Source organism: Balaenoptera physalus (assembly GCF_965194825.1).
Source record: "Balaenoptera physalus genome assembly, chromosome: 1".
In the NCBI taxonomy this organism is placed as follows: Eukaryota; Metazoa; Chordata; class Mammalia; order Artiodactyla; family Balaenopteridae; genus Balaenoptera; species Balaenoptera physalus.
The window spans coordinates 180443993-180453865 of NC_138882.1; the positions used below are offsets into that span (position 1 = coordinate 180443993).

A 9873-nucleotide genomic window follows, 5' to 3' on the forward strand; every position below is an offset into this window, starting at 1 on the left:
GGCCGCGATTGGGCGACTGTGGAAGGGGCACTTCCGGTGTCCAGGTGCTTGGGTTCTTCGGCAGGAGCTGGAAGATGGGGCTCGGCGCCGCGGCCCGTGCTTGGTCCCTCTTGTGTCTGCTGCTGCCCTTGCTTGGCCTGGTCGGCGCCAGCGGCCCCCGCACCTTGGTGCTGCTGGACAACCTCAACCTGCGGGAGACGCATTCGCTTTTCTTCCGGAGCCTGAAGGGTGAGACTGGGGCCCGGGAGGGCGGCAGGTGCAAGTTTGGGGTTGGAAAGGTCCCCAAGCCCGAGGACATTGGCCGCCCTCCCTCCCACTCGTTTTCCATGAGCTGGCCGTCCAGGTCTGACCTGCCTCTAGTGGGGCGGGAGGGTGGGGGCGGAGAACGGTCATGATCTCTGTCTGCAGCGGTGGTTTCCCTTTGCGTCCCCGTCTGCCTCAGCTCGCTGTTTTCTTCTCCAGATCGGGGCTTTGTACTCACATTCAAGACCGCAGATGACCCCAGCCTGTCCCTCATTAAGTACGGGGAGTTCCTCTATGACAATCTCATCATCTTCTCCCCTTCGGTAGAAGGTAAGGGCTGCCGGTCGCTCCCAGAACTGGGATTCGAGGCCCAGGACTGATTTATCCCTTTCTTCAGGATCTTGGGCATGTTCTGGGATGGGGTGAGTCGCCAGCCTTGGGCGCTGCTGCCACCAGAGAAGAGGAAAATGTTAACTTCTAACCTGGGCTTAGGAGAGGACATCTCCTTTCCAAAAGACACAGCTGAGGATTGTGGGATCAAGTGTTTTTGCAGACCGTAGAACTCCGGGCTCGGGATTCCCTGGCGGTCTGGTGGTGAGGACTCTGTGCTTTCACGGCCGAGGGTGCGGGTTCAATCCCTGGTCGGGGAACTAAGATCCCACACGACGCCCGGTGGGACCAAAAAAAAAAAAAAAGAACTCCTGGCTCTGCTACTTAGGGAAGGGAGTTTTCTCTGTTAAAGGGCCTGATAAGAAAGATGGACACTCCCCCCACCCCGCATTGGGTTTGCCTGTGTAGAAAGAGGAAATGGCATGCTATAAATATGGTTTGCTGTAAAGGGGCACTGATGGTAGTTGATCCTAAGAATTCAGATGGAGTCATAGTTAGGCTGAAAAGAACCTTTAGTGATTACCTAGTCTTACCCCCCATTTGAGGCTGGGTGGATATGTCCAGGGCTTAGCAGAAGGCTGGTTGTTGAACAGAATGAACATCTTCACTCGATTTTCCAATTGACATTCCTGTGACGGAGAGCTTACTATCTTATGAGGCAACCCACTCCACCACTGGACAGCTCTGTTAAGAAGTTCTTATATTTAACTGGAATTTGTCTCCCACTTCCTGCTTTGTTTATTTGGGGGCAGGGAGAGAAAGGGTTTCTGATACTCCCCAGGGCCTTAGAGAATAGGTCTAATGCTTATTTTGCTTACAGACATAGCCTTCACATAATCAGGGCCCATTCAGGTGTTTCTTCTCCAGACTCAGTATCCCCAGTTCCTTTGGCTGTTTCCCTTTTGTCCTGCTTTTTCTGTGAGCATCCCAGTCGTTCTCTTCTTTAGTGGCTTCAGTTGATCTTTTTCTCAGAGGACGCAAGTTGTCCCTGTCCGGGGTAAGACAGTACTGCCATCTCTTCCTTCAGTTGATGAAGCTTCGGAAGGCTTTCACTTCACTGGCATCGACTTTATGCTCTGTGGTTTGTGTGAGGCGGAGTTCTGCCAAATCCCTGACGTATTTTCCCCAAGTTCCCTTTACTTATCGAGCTGCCCCCACCTCCCCTGCAGCATGTGCCTTTGGAATTGGCTTTTTGGAGGCAAGTGTAGTACCAGTTAAAATCTTCAAGTCACTAGGCAGGCGAATGGAGCCTTTAGCAGGTTAATTGGCATTTGCCAGGTTGCTGCTGTGGTGGAACTCTGAAATCGGTACCGAAGAGTGACAGAGAGCCTGCCCTTGAGGAGTTTTTCAGTGTGTCTCTGAGGAAATAAAAATAATTAAAAATAAGGACTTGAAAGGAGATACCAAACCACGTGTCGGGATGTCCAAGATGGAGTGGCTGAACCGCCCAGGTTGTGCTCGGGAGTGTCTCTGAGAGGGAGGGAAGCAGTGGCAGGTGGATTGGGAGGAGGCTGAGGTAGGCTGCTGTTGGTGGGAGAAACGGCGGAGCCTAAACAACTGCTTCACAAATCTCAGTCAATTCCATACTCCCTTCATGATTTTTACCATTTTCCGTATCATTTGTGCTAATAAAGTTTTTCTTCAAATTGACCTGCTTTAAAAAAAAAAAAGGGCTTCCCTGGTGGCGTAGTGGTTGAGAATCTGCCTGCCAATGCAGGGGACACGGGTTCGAGCCCTGGTCTGGGAAGATCCCACATGCCGCGGAGCGACTAGGCCCGTGAGCCACAACTACTGAGCCTGCGCGTCTGGAGCCTGTGCTCCGCAACAAGAGAGGCCACGATAGTGAGAGGCCCGCGCATCACGATGAAGAGTGGCCCCCACTTGCCACAACTAGAGAAAGCCCTCGCACAGAAACGAAGACCCAACACAGCCAAAAATAAATAAATAAACAAATGTGGGGTTAAAAAAAAAAAAAAAAGATTGGTCATGAGTTGATAAGAACAGAAAGTACGTTTTTAAAAAAAAAACAAAACAAAACACTAAAATACCACTTTAAAAGGAAACTAGTAATGAACCCATTATCACCACTGCAAATGGAAAGCCAGTGCCATCATTTGCTGTCAGTAGCGGGTACCTGTAAATAGAATGAATGCAGTGCTGTCAAGTTCTAGCTGATTCTCAGTCTGCTGAAGGCTTTGGGCCTGAGGCGTCCTCTTAAAAGAGGAGGTGAGCTACTTTAGAGACGCGTTAAGACCAGTATCAGACTGTGACCATTCTCTTTGATCGAGAAGGCTGAAAAAATAATTGGAAAGGGAATGACGTCTCTGAGATGCAGTGCTGTTTGAAGCCCTGCCCCACATCTGTTGTCACCCTGTCTGCCCTGCAGGGTGGGGAATGCTGTCATAGGAAACCCTCCCGGGCGCCCGGGGAGGAGGCCACCGTGCTGGGGGCTGGGTTCAGGGTAAGGGTTTGGCCCCCGCCCCGAGGGCCCGCCTGTGCTACCACCGTGGTCCCCTTAGGTGTGAGGACGCCGGCCTGGTTCCCGTCTCCATGTATCGGTGGGTTCCTTGCCCTCTGGGACCCGGAAGCTCCCAAGGCACACGCAGTAACGGCTACAGGAGAAGGATCCTTTGCACATCCTCTGCACCCAGGAAACACTGGGCTCCTGTTTTACAGATGGGGAAACAGGCTCAGAAAGGTGAAGGGATTGCCTGGATCGAAGCCCGGGTATCTCAATTTCATAGCCTGTGTTACTATGCTAGAGTTTCAACGGCAACACTCTTGACGTTTTGGGCTGGACAATTCTGTGTTGTGGGCGCTGTCCTGGGCCCCTACGCAGCAGATGGCAGTAGCTTCCTTCCCCCTCGTGACGAGAAACATCTCCGGGCATTGCCCTGAGCAGCACAGTCGCCTGGCTTGGGAACCACTGTGCTGTACCACGAAGCTGTCTTTGTGTTGTCTGAGGATCTGCCTGGCCTCTCTGGAGGAGGGAGGGTGGATGGCTTAGCGTGCTGTGAGGGGTTGAGTCCCCACACACAAGATGTTCCGTCTACGCCTGATGGAAAGGCACGACGTTTTTAGTTTTTTCTCCTGAAAATTACCCCGCAGAAAAGAGGGCCGTTCTCCTATTCACATCTTCACAAGGTTATATTGTGGACTCATTTCTGACTGCCTGGTGGATGTAATGGACAGACTTCTGTGTCCAGTCCCAGTAAGTGGTACCTGCAACCTTCCAGTTGCTCAGGCCAGAAATCTTGGGGGGTTGTCCTTAGTGCCTCTCTCCCTCTCACACCCCACATCAGGCTTGGCCTTCAGAATGCAGGTGTAGGCCCGTCCCTCCTCCCCATTTCCCCTTCCCACCTCCCCTCTTCCCCTTCCCACCTCCCCTCTTCCCCTTCCCACCTCCCCTCCACCCCTCCACCCCTGTGGTCCAGTCACCACCCTTCACCGCCTGGGGGATCGCAGTGGCCTCCTAACCCATCACTCTGCTTCCACCCTCACCCCCTGTACCCCATTCCCCACCTAGCTGCCAGAACCATCCTTTAAAGATATAAACAGATCACGTTGGTCTCCTGCTCAAAAGCCCTCCAGTGGCTCCTCCGCGTGGCCATTGTCGTCACGGGGCCTACAGAGCCTGCAGGAACCGGCCTGCTCTGCTGCTTCTCGCCGCTTTGCTCTCTCCAGTGGAGCCACGCTGGGCTCCTCGCTGGTGACCTGTTCCCTGCTTCGGGGACCTTGCCCCTGTCGTTCTCAATGCCTGGGATGCTCGCGCCCCCATCTGCCCAGCTTGCTCTCGCACCTGCTCAAAGGCACTGTGCTCTCCCAAGGGCTTCCCTGATCAGCGAACACGTGTTACAGCCCCTCTCCCCCCTTTGTCTTCTCAGCACACAGGAAATAATTCTCATGTCATGAATCAGTGAATTACTAAGCACTCCCGCCGTTACTTTATGTTGAATGTCAGGGCGCACTTCGGGGAAGACTCAGGAGCCTGCAGTAGCCCCACTCAGTGCTGGTTCCGGGTGCTCGTGGCCGTCGCAGCTGACTGACCGAAAAAGGGTATGCCCTCGCAACTGCAGGTGCTGGAAATTAATGCACCTTTTTGGTGATCACTTTCAAACAGTATGTGAAGTGGTCCTGTCATGGCTGTCCTGGATCTAAATCTGTAGGATTGATAGGGGAAAAACCTCTCATGTCAGGCAGAGGCGTCCTAGTGTCAAGTGACAGCATCATCCTCAAATTCAAAAGGGCTGTTTCTCAGATGGCTTAGATGGAAGTGAAGTTGATGGGCCCTGGAAAACTGTGTTAGGTGACCCCAGAAGTGGCTCAAGTGAAGACAAAGATACTGATGTGAAAGGTGCAGGTGATAAGTTTGAATGAAACTGTTTCATGAAATGTGAGTGGGAAAATGTAACATTTCCAGATGAACAGTTTATGTGTGACTTGAAATATGTATGACTAACTTGACAGCTATAATTGGTAGGTGTTTGATTATTTCACTTGTACTTCTAAAGGTGTATGAATTTGAGCCATTATTTTTGGCTCTTCACACTGGGGAAGCTGGGAGAATTGCCCTGTGTCGGGGCATGCACGGTAAAGGTCCCTCTCGTTTTGGGCCTCCAGAGGGTGCTATCCCGTGATTGATTGCGGCTGGTCTGCGGGCCACCTTCCCCGCCCAAATGTCAGAGGAGCAGTTAGAGGAAACTTCTGGGTCACGCGTCTGGTGATTCTTTCAGATTTCGGGGGAAATATCAACGTGGAGACCATCAGTACCTTTATCGACGGTGGAGGCCGTGTCCTTGTAGCTGCCAGCTCAGACATTGGTAAGTCTGACCTGGGAAGTTCTGGTGTTTTCCACCATTTCTCCAGGGAGCTTAGAGAGCTTTACAAATGGAAGCTGCTAAATTGGCACTCACGGAGCGGGGCCTCAGCCAGGGAGGGAGTGAGGGAACTCCAGTGCCATTTGGTCCCTCCTGTGCTTTCCTGTGACCGGAGCCCACGAGATGAGAAGTGGGTCCTTTAAAGGACTGGGGTCCCTGTTTGTTTGTTTTTCCTTTCTTCTGTTTTTGTCTTTTTCCTTCGTTTCTTTCGTGTTGTTTTGGTGGCTCTTCTCTTACGAAAAGAAGGCAAGAGGGGAGGATTGACAGATTACTTTTGTGTTTCTTACATCGGACATTTTCAGAGATACGTAGAAGCAGTGAAAGGAGAGTTCCAGTGTTCCGAATCCCGTGTACTTACCACCCAGCTGCACCAGTGAACACCACTGACCAGTCTTGTTTCATTTCTTCCAGTGTTGATAGGTTTTTAAAACCATACTGGGTGGGGTTCTTGGTGGGGCGATGATGAGGAAGAGAGAAACCTTGTAAGCCCAGGCTCATCCAGATCAAGTTCGCCCGCGGCAGTCACTTTGCTTCCAAGGAGGTTTCTTCACAGAACCAAGGTCACTGTGCTTGCGGAGGGAGAGGGCCAGGTGGTGGCACTTGTCAGTTCAGGGTCCGACTCCCGCAGGCAGAACACCAGGGGTCCAGTGGGCGCTGTACCCAGACAGCTGAAGCTGCAGGGCCCCGGGGCTGACTGGTAGAGAGCGGCTCGTGAGGACGCTAGGACGAGGGGCACTGCTTAGCCCAGGGCCCGCCTTAGGGTCGGTCAGGCATCTCTTGCGTCTGTGCTGCAGGTGACCCTCTTCGAGAGCTGGGCAGTGAGTGTGGGATCGAATTTGACGAGGAGAAAACAGCTGTCATCGACCATCACAACTATGACATCTCAGACCTTGGCCAGGTAATCAGGACTGTCACCTTCCAGGTTTCAGGCCTTAATAGCAAAGTTCAGCCTAGAAACCGGGAGGGGGTCCGGAGAGGCTCCATGGCTTGCGGCGCCTCTTCCTGACCCCCGTCTTCCCTCTGCCCCTGCAGCATACACTTGTCGTGGCCGACACGGAGAACCTGCTCAAGGCCCCGACCATCGTGGGGAAGTCGTCTCTGAATCCCATTCTCTTTCGAGGTGTCGGGTGAGTGAGCAGCGAGAGGCCCGCAGAAACCTGGAGGAAAGGAGGGATCGCTTTCTTTTGTCAGGAAACCAGCCCAAACTTGTGACTGTTGGGGGGCTTTCCTTCCCCCAGAGGATGTGGATGAGATTAACATGTGACATTAAGAGTTAGACTCCGTTGTTACAGCAAGAAGAGAGCTAGGTGTTTGGCTGTTAAAAGTAGGATTAATTCTTGTGAAGGAATGGCTCCTGGAGGACCCTAGGTCCTTTGGGCTCCGTTCTTGGGGTCAGGGTTGGACCGTTCTCTTTTCCTTCTACAGGATGGTGGCCGATCCTGACAATCCTTTGGTGCTGGACATCCTGACGGGCTCTTCCACCTCCTACTCCTTCTTCCCCGATAAACCCATCACCCAGGTGAGGGGCCTTCGCAGCCTTGAGGCCTCCTGGGCCTGGGCCTGGTAGCAGAGCACTTTTTGTTTGAAAACGAGAAGCAAGCAGGAGAGCAGCCGTCTCTGAGGCAGTGAAATGAGAAGGTGGGAGGGGGACGAGGGCAGCAACAGCGGGGGAGGGGGGTGGGTCTCAGCTTCTGCCCTCAGCTGGGGTCCGGGTGGTCCCGAGGCCCCGCTGCTGGTCCTTCGCCCTGGCTCTCCTGGCTCACGGCCTCGTGTCGTTCCCAGTACCCCCACGCCGTGGGGAAGAACACGCTCCTGATCGCGGGGCTGCAGGCCAGGAACAACGCCCGGGTCATCTTCAGCGGCTCCCTTGACTTCTTCAGCGACGCCTTCTTCAACTCGGCGGTGCAGAAAGCCGCGCCCGGCTCCCAGAGGTAGATGCAGGGGGGGCTTAGGGGTGTGGTCTGGGCGGTAGGTCTGCGTGGATGGGGAGGAAGGAGGCTTTTAGCTAAAAGTGTCAGCGGCTACGTATCTTCAGGTGCTTTCAAATTATTTGAAGACTTTATATTGTTGGTGTTGGTAGTCCAGACTTTTCAGGGTAGTGACGGCTTATCTGGAGATGTTTCGATAATTGTGTATTTATTGTGCAGGTGACATCCAAAGCAACACCTTGCACCTATCCTTTCCTGTGTTCCTGTTCACCAGCATCCCTAGATGTGTATGGCCTCTAGGCAGAAATTGGCTGTGTGTGGTTTATCCTGGTGGATAGTGATTGGTTTACCAGGCGCCACTGGAAGCAAGCTGGTTCCAGCGCTCCAGCCTCTTCCATTTCCCCTTCTGCAGGTATTCCCAGACAGGCAACTACGAGCTAGCTGTGGCGCTTTCCCGCTGGGTGTTCAAGGAGGAGGGTGTCCTGCGTGTGGGGCCTGTGTCCCATCATCGGGTGGGCGAGACAGCCCCGCCCAACGCCTACACTGTCACTGACCTAGTGGTAAGAGCTCCTTGGAGCGGGAGGGCCCCCGGGTTTTGGCCAAGTTGATTCCGCTCAAAAGCACTTACTGAACATTTCTGTGTTGGGCCTGAGGGGCCTAAATAAGGCTGAATAAGTTCATCTTCACTGTAAGAAAGTCAGTTGAGGTGTTGAGAGCCTGGCAAGTAAACCCGTATCCTAACAGGCGGCCTTCTTTGGAGGAGGTGTGCTTTCGCTGTGGGAATGCAGGGGTGGGAGGGGCTTTGCTGATTCACTCTGCTAGGAGCGGATTTCACAAGAGAAACCACATTTGAGTTGGGTCTTGAGGGTGAAGCTGTCAGGAAGAGAAGTAGGGAAAGGCGAGAGCAGTGAATATGGAAGCAGGGATGCCCAGGAGTGCCCGCTGCATTCGGGGAGGGCAGCGTTTGGGTGCAGGCTTCCACGGGCTTGTAAAGGGGTGCAGGTACGAGTCAGAGGGGTGAGCCGGCTGGGTGGCGTCCTCCATCACTGTCCAGGGGTGGTGGGTGGGGCTTGCCCAGGTTTTCAGAACTCCTGGGGGTTCCTGCCAGACTCACGGTGGGGATTCAGTGCAGCTGAGGGCTAGGGGCACCCCGCCAGTCCCCGGCCACCCCGGCTAACCGGCCTCTCGCCTCAGGAGTACAGCATCGTGATTGAGCAGCTCTCAGACGGCAAGTGGGTCCCCTTTGATGGTGATGACATTCAGCTGGAGTTTGTCCGCATTGATCCTTTTGTGAGGACCTTCTTGAAGAGGAAAGGTGAGTGCAATTCTTGCAAGAGAAAACTCTGGGAAGCCTGTCCCTGCCTGGGGCTGGCTCTTGTGCGGCCGACAGATGCCGTGGGAAGCCCCTCCTGGTTACGTGTCTCGGCTCTTCCCCAGCTGGCAAGTACAGCGTCCAGTTCAAGTTGCCTGACGTGTACGGCGTGTTCCAGTTCAAAGTGGATTACAACCGGCTAGGCTACACACACTTATACTCTTCCACTCAGGTAAGCCGGCTCGCAGCCCCGTCCCCAGCCAGCGCTTGCCCCGCCTGGGCCTCCGCGTGGCCAGGACCTGCCACCTCTGTCGTGTCGCAGGTGTCAGTGCGGCCCCTGCAGCACACGCAGTACGAGCGCTTCATCCCCTCGGCCTATCCCTACTACGCCAGCGCCTTCTCCATGATGGTGGGGCTCTTCATCTTCAGCGTCGTCTTCTTACACATGAAGGAGAAGGAGAAGTCTGACTGAGGGGCCGGCGCCCCGGACTCCTTACAACAGAGACGGAGGGTTTTTATAGGATTGCTTTTTCTCCCCTCTATGGTGGGTTTTTCTGGGGGGGTTTGTTTTTTTAAAGCTATGGACAGTGGCACAGCTTACCTCAGCGGGAGATGGAACATTGAGTACCAAGGGGTTGGGGGGTTAGGGAATAATTTCTGAGTTTTTCCACCTTGAATGCTAAGTGTGTTTTTCACATGTGAAGTCAGCTCTCATTTCTAAAATAAAGAGAAACATCACCCTCAAACCTCATCTGGCCCCCATTGTGCTTTGCTGGTGTGGGTGCTGCTGAGAAATGACTGGATACAAAACAGTAAGTAAGTAAGTAAGTGGGCCTTTTTTAGTTTTGCTGAAGACTGGAAATGACAGAGCTTCTAAACGTCAAGGGATAAAATAAGGTTAACAAAGGCCAGTGGGGAAATCACTGAAATGGGAAATCTAGGAAATCAACAGTGCTTGACTTTGTAACAGAATTACAGAACTGCTTGGTTGAAAAGAACCTTAAATTTTGTTCACCTTGCTTTAGGCAATAATTGTGTTCCTAAAAAGCATGTGTAAAGTTGTATATAAAATCCCTTCCCCGTTACTGATCGTTTCTTGTCTTTGTGGTGTAAGAATCACTCT

The 9873-nt window shown here is 53.1% G+C and overlaps 1 protein-coding gene across 1 annotated transcript; it reads left to right on the top strand.

Moving 5' to 3' along the window:
- Position 1: 1 nt before the first annotated feature.
- Positions 2-9501, top strand: DDOST (dolichyl-diphosphooligosaccharide--protein glycosyltransferase non-catalytic subunit). The gene is made up of 11 exons (XM_082449385.1): positions 2-228; positions 463-573; positions 5367-5453; positions 6305-6408; positions 6543-6637; positions 6936-7029; positions 7293-7441; positions 7851-7998; positions 8633-8753; positions 8876-8982; positions 9073-9501. The coding sequence occupies exons 1-11, from the start codon at positions 75-77 to the stop codon at positions 9220-9222; spliced, it is 1320 nt and encodes a 439-aa protein (XP_082305511.1). The 5' UTR covers positions 2-74; the 3' UTR covers positions 9223-9501.
- Positions 9502-9873: the final 372 nt, after the last annotated feature.

Coding starts and splice junctions, on each gene's coding strand:
- DDOST (XM_082449385.1), top strand. CDS start 75: ATGGGGCTCGGCGCCGCGGCCCGTGCTTGGTCCCTCTTGTGTCTGCTG. Junction 6,409..6,542: donor ACATCTCAGACCTTGGCCAG/GTAATCAGGACT, acceptor CTGCCCCTGCAG/CATACACTTGTCGTGGCCGA. Junction 8,754..8,875: donor GACCTTCTTGAAGAGGAAAG/GTGAGTGCAATT, acceptor GCTCTTCCCCAG/CTGGCAAGTACAGCGTCCAG.